The sequence below is a fragment of the Leopardus geoffroyi genome, chromosome C2, assembly GCF_018350155.1.
Source record: "Leopardus geoffroyi isolate Oge1 chromosome C2, O.geoffroyi_Oge1_pat1.0, whole genome shotgun sequence".
NCBI lineage: Eukaryota > Metazoa > Chordata > Mammalia > Carnivora > Felidae > Leopardus > Leopardus geoffroyi.
Genome location: NC_059333.1, coordinates 158529498 through 158548788, shown reverse-complemented (window position 1 = coordinate 158548788; position 19291 = coordinate 158529498). Strand labels below are relative to the sequence as shown.

At 37.1% G+C, this 19291-nt stretch overlaps 1 protein-coding gene across 5 annotated transcripts in view; it reads right to left on the bottom strand.

The window, feature by feature from the left end:
• Window positions 1-19291, bottom strand: part of TOPAZ1 (testis and ovary specific TOPAZ 1) — a 107295-nt gene that overhangs the window by 80581 nt on the left and 7423 nt on the right. For all 5 annotated transcript variants that reach the window (XM_045436791.1, XM_045436793.1, XM_045436790.1 and 2 more), the window contains 2 exons: window positions 12805-12866; window positions 11739-11866 (listed from right to left, as the gene is read on the bottom strand). In XM_045436791.1, the coding sequence (XP_045292747.1) occupies window positions 11739-11866; window positions 12805-12866 (190 nt within the window). The remainder of the gene's footprint in view (window positions 1-11738; window positions 11867-12804; window positions 12867-19291) is intronic.

The following is a 19291-nucleotide window of genomic DNA, read 5'->3' as shown; positions in this document are numbered from 1 at the left end:
TACACTTGGTGCAAATCTCTCGCTGATCCTTGAACTGTATCTCTCTAAGGTTAGACTCCAAACAGCCCAGCTAAGGTTACAAGAACCGAAAAAATATTTAAGCTAACTGCTACTGTGGAAGAGTAATCTGGAGGCTGAACTCACCTAAGTTAAAACCTAAACATACAATTACCATACAACCCAGCAAATACAGACTTGGGCATTGATCCCAGAGAAACTAAAAATTAGATTCACCAAAAACCTGTACACAAATGTTTATAGCAGCTTTATTTGAAATAGCCCAAAACTGGAGACAAGACAGTTGTCCTTCAATGAGTGAACAGCTTTTAAATAAATGGTAGTAACCCATCCCACGGAATACTGCTAAGCAATCAAAATGAATGAACTATTGATACATGCAACAAACTTGATGACTACCCAGAGCATTATGCTGGGTGAAAAAAACCCCAATCTGCAGTGGTTACGTACTATATCTAATTCCATTTATGTAATACACTTAAAAAAATTTTTTTTAATGTTTATTTTTGAGAGCGAGAGAGCATGAGTGGGGGAGGGGCAGAGAGAGAGAGAGAGAGAGAGAGAGAGAGAGGGAGACACAGAACCCGAAGCAGGCTCCAGGCTCTGAGCTGTCAGCACAGAGCTCGACATGGGGCTCAAATCCACGAACTGTGAGATCATGACCCGAGCTGAAGTCGGACGCTTAACCAACTGAGCCACCCAGGCATCCCTGTAACATCTTGAAATGACAAAATTATACCAATGAAGAACAGATTAGCAGTTGTCAAGGGTTAAGGAGAGGTTAGGGGGAGGCAGGGAGAAAGCAGGCATGGTTATAAAAGGGTAACATAAGGGATCCTTGTGGTGATGGAAGTGTTTTGTATCTCTGACTGTATTATAGTGTCAATATTCTGGTTGTGGTATTATACTAAAGCTTTGCAGTGTTACCATTGGGGGAAATTGGGTAAAGAGTACATGAGATTTCTGTTATTTCTTACCACTACTGTGGTGAATCTGTAACTATTTCAAAGTTAAAAGAAATGTGGGATCCTGCTAAGGCAGTATTTATGGATATGTTTATAGCACTAAATTGTCTCAGAAAATAAGTTTTAAATCAGTGACCCCAGTTGTAACCTTAAGAAACTACAAAAAGAGGGGTGCCTGGGTGGCTCAGTTGGTTAAGCCTCTGACTTAAGCTCAGGTCACGATCTCACAGTTTGTGAGTTCGAGCCCCGCGTCAGGCTCTGTGCTGACAGCTCAGAGCCTGGAGCCTGCTTCGGATTCTGTGTCTCCCTCTCTCTCTGCCCCACCCCCGGCTTGCACTCTGATACTCTGTCTCTCAAAAATGAATAAACATTAAAAAAATTTAAAAAAAAAAGAAACTACAAAATGAATGGCAGATTAAATCCAAAGTAAGCAGAAAAAAGGAGAAAGTAATGATCAGCAGAAATCAGTAAAATAGAAAACAACAGAGCAACAGAGAAAAAAAATTAATAAAACCAAAGCTGGTTCTTTTCGAATAGTAACAAAATTGATAATCTTCTAGTCAACCTCCAGCAAATCTACATCTATTTCAAAATACCAAAATTACAGAGATGGAAAACAGATTAATGGTTGGCTAAGGTTAGGAATGTTAGAGTTAGGGAGAAAAGTGTAACCAAGGAATAACATAAGGGAGATATTTATAGTGATAGAATAATTCTTTACCTTGATTGCAGTGGTGGCTAAAAGAGTCTGCCCATTTAATAAAATACAGAGAGGTATATATACTATACATTTAATATCAGATTCCTGCTTCTGATATTGCATTTAAAGACGCAATCACAGGAAAAAACTAGGTGGAGGATACACAGGCCCTCTCTATACTACTTTTGCAACTTCCTGTGAATCTACAATTATTTCTTTTTTTTTTTTTTTTTTTATATATATATTTTTTTTCAACGTTTATTTATTTTTGGGACAGAGAGAGACGGAGCATGAACGGGGGAGGGGCAGAGAGAGAGGGAGACACAGAATCAGAAACAGGCTCCAGGCTCTGAGCCATCAGCCCAGAGCCCGACGCGGGGCTCGAACTCCCGGACCGCGAGATCGTGACCTGGCTGAAGTCGGACGCTTAACCGACTGCGCCACCCAGGCGCCCCTCTACAATTATTTCAAAATAAAAAAATTTTAAAACGGTATACTAGCATTTTAGCTATATGGGGTTCAAAACTAGAATTAAGTAATTCCTATCATGGTTAAATTTAAAAATTGTTACATACACAAGACAAAATAAAAGGTCACTGGAAAAGACAGAATATACATATACTTATTCCATGAATATTTATCCCGTATTATATAAATATATACAAAATATCCAGTAAGGAAGCATTTATAAAAATTCACAGAAAACTATGTAAAAGGAGAAAAGTAGTAGGCCATACATATGTCCTAAAGTCAATCTATTTATCCCCTCAAATTCCTAAAATGTAAAGTGAGAGAGAGACAAAGTTTAATTCCCAAATTTGGGGGCCAGATATCTTAAAAAAAAAAATTTTTTTTAACACTTATTTATTTGTGAGAGACAGAGAAAGAGAAGAGTGGGGGAGGGGCAGAGAGAGAGGTAGACACAAAATCCGAAGCAGGCTCCAGGTTCTGAGCTGTCAGCACAGGGCCCGATGTGGGGTTCGAACTCATGAACCGTGAGATCATGACCTGAGCCGAAGTCGGACACTCAACCAACTAAGCCACCCAGGCAGCCCGGAGGCCAGATATCTTAAAGACAAATATTACTGTTTGGTCATGATTATTTTCTAGAGTTGGTACTTTGAAGCTTACCATAATATTAGAAGAATAAATGTATCATCCCCTTTTCTTAAACAAAACCAAAAATCTTACTATACTAGGAAGCAACTAAACAATTCTGTGGATTATTTTAAAAGAATTAATGCCAAAAATAGTCTACATCTTGAAAATATTTACAGTGTTAAGAATTCAGTGACTTCTGGCAAACATCTCCTAAAATCTATCCTTACAGGAACAAATGGATTAAGTCTTTTCCTCAGCTTTAAGTAGAACAGAGTACAAACTAGTTTTTGTTGTTATTTTGTCTTAACATTCATTTATTTTTGAGAGACAGAGACAGAGCACAAATTGGGAAAGGGTAAAGAGAGAAGGAGACACAGAATCTGAAGCAGGCTCCAGGTTCTGGGCTGTCAGCACAGAGTCTGACACGGGGCTCAAACCCACGAACCGCAAGATCATGACCTGAGCCAAAGTCCTATGCTTAACCAACTGAGCCAGCCAGGCACCCGTTTGTTTGTTTTTAATGCTTCAGAGCAAGGGCTGTCAAGCTACAGCCTGCCTGTTTTTGTAAAGATTTACTTGAATATAGCAACTGCTATTTGTTTATATATTGTCTATGGCTTCTTTCATGTTATGACGGCAGAGTCGCAACAGCAACTATAGGGCCCACAAAGCCATACAGGAATTTTACCATCTAGCCCTTTGAAAAAAACATTGCCAACCCTTGCTATACTATAAGTCAAGGGACTCTGCTGTGAGACCTTGGACAAGATACAGACTCAAAATCTGTTTCTTCATCTATTAAAAAGAATAATAGCACATGCCCCACGTGTAGCAAATGAGTAACTCAGCAAGTCAGCGTTGTCTATACTGTGTACATTGAAGGTATGGTCCTTGATCTACTCCTTGGAGGGAACTTTTAAGCCCTTGGAATGTGCTGCCTTTGGTAATGTGTTTTTGCTTACTTGGGGGTCTGGGACCAGACAGTGTATACTAATAGTGTAATTCATGGTAGGGGCTTTGGGCCACTCTAGACAGTCTAAACTAACAATTTGATTTATGGTGGGGGCCTCAGGTCATCTGGTATCCAGTCTGGCCTCTGGAGGGTATGGAGAGACTGAGTGATCGAGGTCAGCCACACAGGCAGTCAGACATGCCAATGTGACTGACCCCAAAAAAGACTGACCAGGGCTCAAGTAAATTCCTTTGGCTAGCATTCCTCTCTGTGTTGCTATGCATCATTGCTGGGAGAAGCAAGCAGTGTCTACATGGCTCTACTGAGAAAGGACAGCTGGAAACCTGTGCCTGGTTTCTCTTGGACTCTGCCCTATGTGACTCGTTTGTGGATTTTAATGTACACTCTTTCACTGTAATAAAATGTAATCTCAAGTATTAACAGCTTTGCTGACCTCTGTAAGTTCTAGCAAATCACCAAATCTGAGGGTGGTCTGGGGGGCTCCTGAGCAGCATCTCATTATATTATGTGGATAAAATGTGATAACCCATACTAGGCATTTAACAGTGGCTGGCTGGCATTATGAGAAAGGCTGAGTACATACTGGCTGTTATCATCAAACCATTAAGCAAGTACTTTGTAAGATTCTTTGTGTTATAAGACTCTTATAGCACTTAAAGACTTTTCAAATGGAGTTCATATTCAATATGTATTCAACAATTATTTGTATTACTCTGTATCAGCCACTGCTCTAGGTGCTAGAGATTTAGTAGCAAGCAAAATGGACAAAAATCCTTGCTTTCATGGAGCTTCACTCTAGCAGGAAGAGATAAACATAAAAAAGTAAATGTGTAGAATGTTAAACCATAATAAATATAAGAAAGGGGAATATGAAATGTTGAGAGAAAGGAGAACATTTGAAGTTTCAGGTTGAATGGCCAGGAAAGTTATCTCTGAGAACACGAAACCTGAGTGAAGATGTGAAGGAAGTATGAGAACCAGCTGTACTATTTTTAGGAGAACATCCCAGGCAGATAAAATAGCGAGAGCAAAGGCCCTGAAGTAGGAGAAAGCCTACTATGTTTTAAGAACAGCAAGGAGGCTAGTGTGGTCAGGGTGAAATGGATATGGATAGGAGTATAAGAGATCAGAGAGATAACAAGGTGGGGAAGGAGTACAGGAGACAGATACAGGGCACTACAGGTCACAGTAAGGACTTTGGCTTTGAATCTGAATGTCATTAGAAACTAATGGAGAGTCTGAAACAAAATAATGACATGATCTAACTCATGCTGTGTCGAGAATAAACCACAAGAGAACAAAATTAGAAGCAGGAGATCTACTAGAAGGTGACTGTAATAAATCAGGCAAGAGATGACCCTCACTTGGGTCTGTGTGGTATTGGTGAGGGGTGATGAAAAGTGGACAGTTTCTAGACATCTGATGGTAAAGCCTGCAGGTTTTCCTTGCAGTCTGGGTATGGACTGAGAGAAAAAGAAAGGAAATCCAAGGTTTTGAGTCTGAACAATTATAAAGGATGGAGTTGCCATTAACAGAGAAGGAGAAGATTATAGGAGGAACTAGTTTGTGGTAGAGGAGGGGATATATAACAGAAGTTCATTTTTTAAAAAATTTAAAAAATTCTTTCTTAATATTTTATTGAGATATAGCTGACATACAATATTACATTAATTTCAGGTGTACAACATAGCGCTTTGGCATTTGTACACATTACAAAATGATCACAACTGATCTAATTACCATCTGTCACCATACAAAGTGAATACAATATTAAGTATATTCCCTATGCTGTAGATTGTACCCCCTTATTTTATAACTGAAAGTTTGTACCTTTTGACCACCCTTCACCCATTTTGCCCCACCACAACCCCCCCTCCTGTCTGGCAACAACCAATCTGTTATCTATATCTTTGAGTCTGGGTTTTATTGTGGTTGTTGTTTTGATTCCAAATAGTGAAATCATAAAGTATTTCTTTTTCTTTGCCTGACTTACTTTACTTAGCGTAATACTGGTAAGTAATACTGCAATGAACACAGGAGTGCATGTATCTTTTTGAATTAATATTTTTGGTTTTTTTGGATACCCTGTCGTGGAACTGCTAGATTGTATGGTAGTTCTATTTTTAGTTTTTTTTAGGAACTGCCATACTTTTTTTCCATAGTGGTTATACCAAATTACACTCTTACCAACAGTATACAAAAGTTTTCTCTGTATCTTTTTCTCCATATCCTCACCAGCCTTTGTTATTCCTTGTCTTTTGAATAACAACCATTCAGACAGATGTTAAGGTGATATCTCACTGTGGTTTTGATTTACATTTCCATGATCATGAGTGATGTTGAGTACCTTTTCATGTGTCTGTTCACCAACTGGATGTCTTCTTTTGGAAAATGCCCATTTAGGTCTTCTGCCCATTTTAAAATCAGATTGTTTGTTTTTCTTTATTATTGAGTTGTAGGAGTTCTTCACATATTTTGGACATTAACCCCTTATCTGATATATGACTTACAAATGTCTCTTCCCATTAAGTTGCCTTTGCATTTTGTTGTTTGGTAGTTTCCTTCTCTGTGCAGAAGCTTTTCTGTTTCGTGTGGTCCCATTTGTTTGGTTTTGCTTTGTTTCCCTTGCCTTTGGAGTCAGATGCAAAAAAACTTTGCTAAGATTTATGTCAAGGAGATTACTGCTTATGTTTCCTTCTAGGCTTTATGGTTTCAGGTCTTAAAGTCAAGTCTTTAATCCATTTTGAGTTAATTTTTGTATATGGTGCAAAATAGTAATCCGTATTCATTCTTTTGCATGTAGCTGGCCAGTTTTTCCAAAACTATTTACTGAAGAGACTGTCCTTCCCCCATTGTATGTCCTTACTTCCTTTATCGTAAATTAATTGACCATATATACTTGGGTCTATTTCCGGGCTGTCTATTCTGTTCCACTAATCTATGTGTGTTTTTATGCTAACACCATACTGTTTTGATTACTATAGGTTTATGGTATAGTTTGAAATCAGGGAGTGTGATACCTCTGGCTTTGTTCCTTTTTAAGACTACTTTGGCTATTCAAGGTCTTTTGTGGTTCCATATACATTTTAGAAGTATTTTTTCTTGTTCTGTGGAAAATGCCATTGGAATTTTGATAGGGATTGCATCAAATCTGTACATTGCTTCGGGTGGTATGGTCATTTTACCAATATTAATTCTTCCAATCCATGGGCACAGAATATCTTTCCATTTATTTGTGTCTTTAATTTCTTTCATCAATGTCTTACAGTTTTTTAAATTTTTTCAAATGTTTATCTTTGAGAGAGAGGGATAGACAGAACACAAGTGCAGAGGGGCAGAGAGAGAAAGAGAGAGAGAGGGAGAGAAAATCCAAAGCAGGCTCCAGGCTCTGAGCCATCAGAATAGACCCCAACACAGGGCTTGAACTCATGAACCATGAGATCATGACCTAAGCCGAAGTTGGATGCTTGACCAACTGAACCACTCAGGCACCCCAATGTCTTACAGTTTTCAGTGTAACCTATATTTTTTGGTTAAATTTATTCATAGGTATTTTACTCTTTTTGATGTGCCTATAAATGGGATTTTTTGGATTTCTTTTGTTGATAGCTATTATTATACAGAAACAACAGATTTTTGAATATTAACTTTGTGTCCTGAAACTTTACTGAATCCATTTATTAGTTCTAACAGCTTTTTGGTGGAGTCTTGAGGGTTTTCTATATATAATATCACGTCACCAGCAAATAGTGATGGTTTTACTTCTTCCTTTCCAATCTGGATATCTTTTCTTTCTTTTTCTTGCCTAACTGTCCTTGTTAGGACTTCCAATGCTATGTCGAATAAAAGTAGGGACAGTGGGAATCCTTGTCTTGTTCTTGATCTCAGTGGAAAAGCTTTTAACCTTTCACTGTTGCATATGACATTAGCTGTGGGTTTGTCATATACAGTCTTGATTATGTTGAGGTACATTCTCTATCCACTTTGTTGAGTTTTTATCATCAATGGATGTTGAATTTTATCAAATGCTTTTCTGTATCTATTGAGATGATCATACATTTTTATCTTTCATTTTGTTAATGTGGCATATCACATTGATTTGATTTGCGGATGTTGAATAATCCTTGTTTCTGTGGAGTAAATCCCACTTGATCATGGTGCACAATCCTTTTCACGTACTGTCGAATTCCTAAGGTTGAATTTGATTTTGTTGAAGGTTTCTGCACCTGTGTTTATTAGGGATCTTGGCCTGTAATTTTCGTTTTTTTGTGGGATCTGTGTCTGGTTTTAGTATCAGGCCTTGTAAAGTGAGTTTGGAACTGTTTCCTCCTCTTCAGTTATTGGAAAAAGTTTGTGAAGGAGGGTAGGTGTTAAATCTTTGAATGTCTGATAGAATTCACCAATGAAGTCCAGTGGTCCTGGACTTTAATTTTTGGGAGGTTTTTGATTGCTGATTCAATCTCCTTACTAGTAATTATAATCAGATTTTCTATTTCTTCATAATTCACTCTTGGAAAATTGTAACTTTCTAGGAATTTATCTATTTCTTCTAGGTTGTCCAAGTTTTTGGTCTATAATTCATAATTCATAGTGAACTATAGTTCCTAGTATTTCTGTGGTATCAGTTATAACTTCTTTTTCACTTCTGATTTTATTTGAGTCCTGTTTTTGTTGTTGTTGTTTCTAAGTCTGGCCAAAAGTCTTGTCAATTTTATCTTTTCAAAGAACCAGCTCTTGGGTTCCACTGATCTTTTCTACTGTCTTTTTATTCTCTATTTCATGTATTCCATTCTGATCTTTATTATTTCCTTCCTCCTACTAACTTTTGGCTTTATTCTTTTTCTAGTTCTTTCTGATGTACCATTGAGATTTCTCCTGTTTCTGGAGGTAGGCCTGCATGCTATCAACCTCCCTCTCAGAACTGCTTTTACTTCATCCTGTAGATTTTTGTATGCCATATTTCCGTTTTCATTGTGTCTAGGTATTTTTTTCTCTTTTGATTTATTCTATGATCCACCAATTGTTCAGTAGCATGTTGTTTATTCTCCACATATTTGTGATTTTTCTGATTTTCCTCTTGTAATTTATTTCTAATTTCATACAATAGTGGTATGCTAGATATGCTTGATATGCTTGATGGGATTTAAACCTTCTTGCATTTATTGAGACTTGCTTTGTAACCTAACACCTTATCTATTCTAGACAATATTCTGTGTGAACTTGAGAGGAATTTATATTCTGCTGCTTTTGGATGGAATGTTCCATATATATCTATTAAGTCCATCTGGTCTAAAATGTCATTTAAGGTTTATGTTTCCTTACTGATTTTCAGTTTTTTTTTTTTTTTTAATTAAAAGGATATTTTTAAATATTTATTTACTTCTCAGAGAGAGAGAGAGAGAGAGAGAGAGCGCGTGCCGGAGTGGAGGGGGGGAGCAGAGAGAGGGAGATACAGAATCTGAAGCAGGCTCCAGGCTTTGAGCTGTCAGCACAGAGCCCAATGTGGGGCTTGAACCCACAAACTGCGAGATCATGACCTGAGTGGAAGTCGGCTGTTTAACCAACTGAGCCACTCAGGTGCCCCTGATTTTCAGTTTTGATGACTGATGTAAGTAAGATGTTAAAGTCCTCTACTATTATTGTATAGTATATACAATTATATTATATACTTTGACACTCTTATGTTGGGTGCATACATATTTATAAATGTTATATTTTCTTGCTAGATTGACTACTTTATCATTATGTACTGCATCTCTTTGTCTTTAATTACACTCTCTTTTTTAAAGTCTATTTTGTTTGATACAAGTATAGCTGCACCAGCTTTTTGTTTCCATTTGCACTGAACATCTTTTTCCTTCCCTTTACTTTCAGCCTGTGTGTGTTCCTACAGCTGAAATGAGTCTGGTAGGCTGTATATAGATGTTTTAGGAATTCAGTTTGAACATGTTAAGTTTTATATGTCTAAATGGACATCCAAGTGGAAAAATCCAGTAGACAACTAGACATAAAGGTCTGCAGTTCAGAAAGTTCAGGTTGCAGTTATAAATTTGAGAGTCTTAGCACACAGATGGCATTTAATTTAATGAGGTTGCATGAGACCATTTAAAGAGCAAATCTACATAGGAAAGAAGAACACATCATGGTCTAGGCTCTAGATCATTCTAATATGTAGAGGTCACGGAGATTAGGAGACACCAGCAACATTAGTTGGGAAGTTGCAGACAGAAAGGCAAAAAGTAAACCAGGCAAGTATGTTTATCCTGAAAGTCAGGGTTTCAAGGAAAGTGTGATTAACTGTGACAAATAATGATGATAGGTTAAGTAAGATTAAGACTGAGAAAATGTTCATTGGATTCGGCAACAAGGAGGTCAACCAGAGAGTTAAAGGATAATTCTGGTTGCAGTAAAGGCAAATATCTTTGGAATGGGTTCAAGAGAACTGGAGGAGAGAAGCTAGAAATAGTGGGTATAGATATGCCTTTTGAGAAATAGGGTGACAGCTGGAAAAAAAATGGGACTATGTAAAGGTTTTTGTTCTGTTTGAAAATGGGAGAACAGCATATTTACATATTGATGAGAATAATCCAACAATAAAAGAAGAATTACTGCAGTAATATTTTGAGAGAGAGAAGAGATGGACTTTAGCACATAAGTGGAAGGAATATCCTTGGCTAAATCATCTATTGTAATTGAACAGAAGCTGGAGTTTGGGGAGCAGATGCAGGTTAAGTGGCTAATGTTTTGGTAGGGAATCAGGATGTTCTTTTCCAGTTACTTCAATTTTCTTGGAAAGTAGGAAACTAGGTTGTTAGCCATGAGGATGAAAGAGGAGGAATAATGAGAAAAAAGAAAGTATGAAATAGTTGCCTAGGAAGTCAAATGAATTATGCAAAAGGTCAGGACAATCATACACATTTTCTGGCAGAAAACAAGAACAAACTTTATATCCAAACTTTTCCCCATAACATACGCCAGTGGTATGTTCCGCCATCGCTCCAACATGCCTTCTGGATCTGTGGTTAAATAACTGCTGTGTGCATTCATAGCCCTTGAGCACTAGGATATTCTTCAATTTTATTTTATTTTTTTTTAATTTTTTTTTTTTTTCAACGTTTATTTATTTTTGGGACAGAGAGAGACAGAGCATGAACGGGGGAGGGGCAGAGAGAGGGAGACACAGAATCGGAAACAGGCTCCAGGCCCTGAGCCATCAGCCCAGAGCCTGACGCGGGGCTCGAACTCACGGACCGCGAGATCGTGACCTGGCTGAAGTCGGACACTTAACCGACTGCGCCACCCAGGCGCCCCTATTCTTCAATTTTAAAGATCAAGTGATATTCAGAACTTTGTGTTTAATGAGGCAGAAAAATAAGTAATAATTTAGAGACTTATGTAGGTTTGAGACCAACTTCAGGACACTAAAAAAAACAAACAAAAAAACTAAATAATAATTAAACACCTTATTTTCCCAGACATGTGAAACTTGTAAATAGTGTGCTTATGCAAAGCATCAAACAATATATCCTTAGGAGCAGAATGATGCAATTCTTTTCCTCAATAAAAAGGCGTTACACTTGTCACCTGACCACACTGTTATGTTGAATTTCTGTATGGGGCGCCTGGGTGGCGCAGTCGGTTGGGCGTCCGACTTCAGCCAGGTCACGATCTCGCGGTCCGTGAGTTCGAGCCCTGCGTCAGGCTCTGGGCTGATGGCTCAGAGCCTGGAGCCTGTTTCCGATTCTGTGTCTCCCTCTCTCTCTGCCCCTCCCCCATTCATGCTCTGTCTCTCTCTGTCCCAAAAATAAATAAACGTTGAATTTCTGTATTATAACTATTTAGACCAAGAAATAAGAAAATGCAGAAGATTCCCACAGTACCTTTTCATCCAAGTCTGAACTACTGACAGCATCGTTAAGACGAAATTCTGCATTACCACTGTTTAGACCAGGAAATAAGAAAATGCAAGAGTCTCTTGTACCTTTTCATCCAAGTCTGAACTTTTTATGTGTTCACTGAAGTCTTCCAGATTTTCACTTTCAGAGGTCTCATTAGTAATTTCCCCTAGGGAAATGTTTTCACCTTCGGAATCATGTTTTATCTCATTTGCTGAAAAGAAAGAATATTCAACTGTAGAAACTTCAAACAGTGAAATAACTAAGTTATTCAAAGATTGTTCTAAAAATGAGTTAGAATTCAGACTCTTTTAAAGTCCAATGTGACAGGGGCGCCTGGGTGGCTCAGTTGGTTAAGCGGCCGACTTCGGCTCAGGTCATGATCTCGTGATTTGTGAGTTCGAGCCCCGCGACAGGCTCTGTGCTGACAGCACAGAGCCTGGAGCCTGTTTCAGATTCTGTGTCTCCCTCTCTCTCTGCCCCTCCCCCGTTCATGCTCTGTCTCTCCCTGTCTCAAAAATAAATAAAACGTTAAAAATTAAAAAAAAAAAAAAAAAAAAGTCCAATGTGACAAACATGAAGTAGTTTTCAGCAAACTATACAATTATTCCTCCCTCTTTCAAAATAACTCCATTATATTAGATATAAAAAGAATGGCACTAAGACAAACTGAGATATATCAAGATAAATTTAAGAATGTTTCTTGATTACGTCCAGTTATTTTAAATATGTTTTTAAAACTTTAAAGTACAATTAACTTTCAAAATATTTCCTGTGAAGACCCAGGTATTCAAACTTATGATTAACTGTAAATTACAAAAAATTATAAAAAGGATTCAGATTTAAAATGTGATAAAGTTTAAATACATACTTCCATTTAAAAACAATGCCACAAAATTTCTAAGGTCAATCATCCTCTCTTTTGTAGATAAAGCTGAACAAAGTTACTTACTAAATAATCAAATGGAAAATCTCTCAATCTCATCTGTCAACCAAGCAATAAAACTGAGGAAAACTGACAAACTACAAAACATGTTTTAACAAACTCTAGAATGAGAAGCTTCCTATTTTAATGAATTCATTTTGGCTAGGCCTGAATAGAGACACAAAATGATACTTCAATATACATATTTTGAAAACGTCAAATTTTACCTGCTGACAAGGAAGCACAGACCTCTGACTTCATCAATCCTGAATCCGGTACAGGAAGTTCTCTATTATAAAGCAAACAGAGCTTGAACATTATAAAGGATTCTACACAGATCCACTTCTCTAAACATTATATATTACCAGCTTTAGTAGCTGGTGAGGATCAGCTCAAGTGCTCCAAGGACAGAGTATTACACTGGAGGTTCAGAAACCCAGCACACCCAAGTAGATTCCTCATTTGTTTCTTTTAATCACACACATAAGCCACAACTGTTAGGGAGTGCTGCCATTGAAACTGCTACTCAGGGAGAACCCGATGACAGTTCTAACAGTTCTAAACTATTACACCCATACTAGAAGATGTTTAACTTCTACTCTGAAGTTTATGTATGTACAGCTTACTGCCAATGTAAAAAGGAAGACAGTTTGACAGCTGTTTGAATCTTTTTTTGTAGTCTCTAAAGACCACATATGGTCTAAAGGTTAAGGGTATAGAGATCAGAGTTAGATCAACCTAGGTTCAAATATTGTTCTGACGCTTAACTGTGTCAACTATGGCAACATTATTTCTTTCAGTCTAACCATATCTGTAAAATGGGAATATCACCTATCCATGAGGTTATTGTGAGGATTAAATGAAGTTTTTAAAACCAATAGCATAGACTCAACAAATGAAAACTACATTTATATGAGCGACAAATGGCTAAACATTTCTCCATTTTTAAATATTTAGAAATATATAAAAGAATAAAATATAATAAACGCCCATAATCCCACCATTTTTTTCATTTAATAAATTCGTTTTATTAAACCTAGCCTACAGCTCTACAACCACTCACTGGTTCAAGATTACTTCCTACTCAAGAAAGAGAAAAACTAAACAAAGTATTTTATACATCATTCTTTAAAGTCTTTGGAAAACAGGAAGTATTTGCTCCCTGACATAAGACCTAAAACAACTGGAAACATATAGTTTAAAGAATGGAAAAAATAATAATATGAACAGAAGGCTCATACAATTTGACATCATGAGCAGAACACATCCCCAATCCTGCCCATTCATATCTGAGAACTGTCATGTCCTTCTCTGAAATAAGAAAGAAATCAGGTATCATTCTTAACTCCTACCTATGATTAATCAATCAGATTAATCAATCTTCACTTCCTAAATCTCTCCCAAATCCACATCCACTTCTGTTTGAAGTCATCATGTCCTTTGGCCTCATTATTACAATAGCTCCCCGCCACACCAGAGCTACAATGATTTTTAAAATGTAAATCTGGTCTATTTAAAAGTCCTTTGGTAAATCCCTATATGCTGTTAGGATAAAGTTCAAACTCACCATGACTTCCAGTTTATCTAGGATGGTGTGTTTAGTCCTGTTGTCTTGGCTTAAATTATTAAAAGCTCCTCACTTCACTCTCAAAAGTTTTGCAGTTCAGAAGACAGATTCTATGGTCATCCTATTTGTAAAGGATGTAATGAATGACTGAGCTTTCTGCACATTTTGTAGCTTTATGTCTTGCCATATGAACCCTAAGCCATGGAACATTATCTCTGTTTCTCAGTTGTGGCATACCTTTCCCTGTGGGCCTTTATACAGGCTCTTACTCCTATAACAAAATTCTATTTACTTTTCTTCACCAACTGGCTAATTCTTGGTAATTCCTTTAGTGTTCATCTTAAATACCATTTTGAAAGGAAGTCCTTAACATCTCACACTTCTATTATAGTTTACTGTACTTGCTTAAATATCTGCCTCTCTTGGTGGATCAAAAGCTTAGGGAGGACAAGGCCCAGATGTGTCTTGTTGCCCTCCATATATACTCAGCACCTGACATCTTCGTAGCCAGGCACCACAGGGAGACCCAAATGAAGATGCCTCTCTTCTGTCTAGGAACTCCCAGTATACGGGAGGCTCACACACAAGCAGACGTAATATACTGAGATAAGTGCCAAGAAAACTGCTAGAACAAATTCCTAGAGTACCATCTCAGATGAGACTTGAAGGATAGCTGAATACAAAGAAAGGGACTTGCAGATAAAGTAACATAATGCAAAAGGACATGCTATAGAAACCACGAGCTGCTTGCTGTGCATATCTATTATTACCCTTTTCCCCCCTCCCCCCCCCACCCCCCAAAACCATATTTGTCAAAGAGAGAAGGGATGCAATCCACTAAAGAGCCTTAAAAAGACATGCCAAGCAATTTAGACTCTATCCTCAGGTGGGCAGAAAGCCACTGAAGCAATGTAAGCAGTCACTGGCAGATCAATTTCTATTACAGACTATCACTACGGAGGAGGATAAACAGAAAGTTCAGGGAGAATTAGCCAGGAGCTCATTACAATAATCTAGGAGAAAGATGAATAAGATAGCAGCAGTGAGAAATGAGAGGAAGAAAAAACTGTGAGAAATTAAAGTAATAGCATGAATACGATTAAGTGACTCAATAAATACACAAGAACTGAAGGATGTTTTTGCAGTTTCTAATTATCCTGAAAGTTACATTCTCACATAGGTATAGCTCCAGACACATAGGAGGTTATATCTGCAAACAAAACAAAAACCATAAACAGGCATATAGCAAGTATACTGCTTTAATTTCAATTTTGAAGTACTATATTAAAATAGTATTTTTAATATTGCTGGTATAGCTTATAAGCATGAGAAACTTTTTACTATGAATAACTAGCTCACAGGAAGGTAAAATTGTACATGCTGCTCTTGTTAGAAGTAATTTAATTTTGTTTTGAAGATGAGAAACACAAAGAAATTAAATTCATCTAAACTAAAAAAAATAATAAAGCAACACTGTAATGCACATAAATATTTTACAGTTTTGTACTGCTGTAATGAAAAGGTACAGCTCTCCCTTGATGGAGTGGGAAGGTTCAAAAATGAAGGGGAGGATGAGGAAAGGAGAGAAACGAACAGACTTGAGTGAAGCTACAGAAGTACAGAGAAGCAAAAGAGATTTGAGCGACAAGGAGAGGGGAGTAAAAGAGGTTTCTGAAGAACGACACGGATTACATCAAGTTTATCCTCCAACCACAGCATTTTATAAGGGGGTGATGAAGTTTAATGGGTTCCACCTAGGACTTGTTTTTTTTGTTTTTTTTTTTTTTATAAAACAAAATTTAATACAAAATATGATACTATGTCTCTTATAGTAGGGAAAATATTGTTTTTATAAATCTGTTTCACACACTCACAAGTATGTACTGGATTGTAATGCAAAATGTACCTTTGCTATGGGTAACTGACAAAAAGTTGAGCAGGACTGCTCTAGAATTATTACTACCAGAACAAGTCGGAAAACTATGCCCAAGAAAAATTCAAAATGTTATTGCTTTCTTCTGAGATGTTAACTAGCTGACCTGAGGTCAGTGTTCACTTATTTACACATTCACATACTGCTTCTAAATAGGGCTGCTACAAATTTACTGAGGCAATTATTCTGTAGATAGCAGTGGCCAAAAGCAGAGAAATATTATAGTATCCAATTCATTGGGCCACAGGTTGCCTGGCCTGATGCCCTGGTGTGAGGTGCTAGGTCTCTTGCTACTACAAATGAGTATTCCATAAAGTACAATATCATATATTCTGGCAAAGACAAAAAAAAAACAATGGTTTATGTGACCCAAAAGAGAAAAAAGTAAAAATAAGAATGACACTTCTTCAAACTGCCCCACCGCCACTTTAGAGAGGAAATGACGGAGAAAAGAGACCAAAAGTAGATTAATGTTCTGTGGCAATCTGTAGAGTAATCAAATTAAAGTCTTACAAATAACCAAAATGGCCCTGTTCTAGCAGGCTGTTTTGGGCTGAGGAGCAAACTTCAGAGCAAGCTACCCTGGGTTCAGATCCAGGCCTTACTAACTTACTAGCTGTGTGTCCTTTGGAAAATTAAACACTTTGATTCAATTTTAAGGAGGGCTAGTTTTGGAGAAACTGAACAGACATTTTTCCTAAGAAGACTCAGAGATGGCCAATGAACACATGAAAAGATGCTCAATACCACTAATCATCAGAAAGATGCAAATCAAAATCACTTCATACTTGTCAGAATGGCTAAAATAAGTAACACAAGAAATAACAAGTGTTAGTGAGGATGTAGAGAAAAAGGAATGCTTGTACAATGTTGGTGCAACCACTGCAGAAAATAGTATGGAGGTTCCTCAAAAAATTAAAAATAGAAGTACATTATGACTCAATAATTGTACTACTGAAAGAAACTGAAAATACCAATATATGCACCTCTATGTTTACTGCAGCATTACTTACATTAGCCAAGATAAGGAAGCACCCTAAGTGTCCATCGATAGATGAATGGATAAAGATGTAGTGTATACACACAGGAATATTACATAGCACTAAAAAAAAAAAAAAAAGGAAGAGGTCATACTATTTGCAACAACATGGATGGACCTACAGGGTATTATGCTAAATGAAATCAGTCAGACTGAGGAAGACAAATACTATATGATTTCACTCATATGTGGAATCTAAAAAACAAATGAATAAACAAAAAGCAGAATGAAACCTATAAAGAATGAACTGATGATTGCTACAGGGAAGGGAGGTATGGGAATGGAAAAAGTGGGTTAAGGAGAATAGGAGATACAGGATTCTAGTTATGGAGTGAAAAATTCATGGGAAGAAAAGGCACAGCATAGGAAATATAGTCAATGATACTGTGATACTATTGTAAGGTGACAGATGGTAGTTAAACTTGCGGTGAGCATAGCATAAGGTACAGAGATAGTGAGTCACTACACTGTATACCTGAAACTAATACAACATTTATGTCAACTGGACTTAAAAAAGAATGAAAATAAAAAGGGCCAGTTTCAACCTCAGAATTATTCTACTAAATAAAATAATGTAAGTGATGTACCTAGCACAGGGCAGACACCAAATATCAGTTCTGATAATTCAGTGTAAAATTTTGCACTATAGAGTGTCTCAGATATTCAGTGGAAAGGCAGAATGGAGCAAGGTAAGCTTCCTAAAAGGCTACAGAATCTAAATATACAGGGAGAGAAAGAATGTCTTCTGAATCATCTGAACAACCTTGGTGTCAGGCATTTTTCCCTCTAGAAGTTTGTGTTTATTATTACCAGCTCCAGAAGGTACAATGCTCTTTATGGATTTAAATCCAATTTGGAAAGGTGGTGTAACTGGTCCTCATTGATCACCAGCATTAGTCCTGTCCTGGTGACTTCAATTTCTGATGCTCAACTTTCCAACCATCTTAATCTGGCATCACCCTATTTATCCAGTTTTATTTCCCAGTACTCATCAACATCTATTTGCTTTAGAAAGAAAGGATTCACTGTCTTCATTTACATATATTCTAATCTAGATGCTTGAGGCACAGCCTACTATGATAGAAATTTAAAGTTTAATTCTTTCCCTTCCCTCAAAGTATGAGGGACTGGGCTTGCAAAGGTAAATGAGATATGGAAACTTCCTACCCTCAAGAAGTCCAACAGTTTAATAGGCAAGAGGCATGTAAGTTATTACTATCATAACATCAGTGCCATAATTGTGATAGGAAAAGGTGCTATGGGAACAGAAAGAGCTCCTAACTCTTCCTGAAAGAGTCAGGAAATGCTTCATAATCTGCCCTCTACAACCATATTCATATTTACCTTTACCTTATGCCTACCTTTTCTTCATTAATTTTCTTCCCCCACCAATTTTTTTCCTTCTTCCCCTTTGTTAAATCTAAATCAATCCAAATTTCAAGGATCAGTACAAATTCTGACTTTTCCAAGATACCTTTTCATCCCTCTTTTCTAAACTACTAGTATTCTTAGTACTTCAGTTTATGTATTTTTGTTTCAGGCACATTGATTTTTCCTTCATACCTACACAGCAATTCCCTCGAATGCTTGGCAGGTTCTTAAAATCTCAATGATCCACTGTATAATATCACTCAAGTTATATTTTAGAATATAATAAAATTGTGATTGAAGATAATCCTACGTTCTAGGTCAGCGCTATTATAGACAATCTCAGGCTAATGTATTTACAGGCTAATTCAAAAGTTTTATCATTGTCAAAAATTATGCATTACCAAGCTCATCAGTTCAAGTGTTAGTGGATTAGTTCCAATATGCTTCTGATAATTTGGGTTTTAATATGAACTCTATCCATTGTAGAGATCAAAAATGAATAAGCATTCTAACATAACTTACACATCTTACAAATTCTCCCTAACCAAGTCTGAGAACACTTCCTCCAACAACTGAATCAATTCAGGCTTGACTATGTTTTAACAGTAAGAAACAGTCCAGAGCTTCTGACAGTATCTGCCCTAACCCTCCCATACTTTTTTTTTTTTTAATTATTTTTAAAAAAACCTTTTTTTTAGTGTTTATTTTTTGAGAGACAGACTAAGAGTGGGAGAGGGGCAGAGAGAGAAAGGGAGACACAGAATCTGAAGCAAACTCCAGCCTCTGAGCTGTCAGCACAGCAGC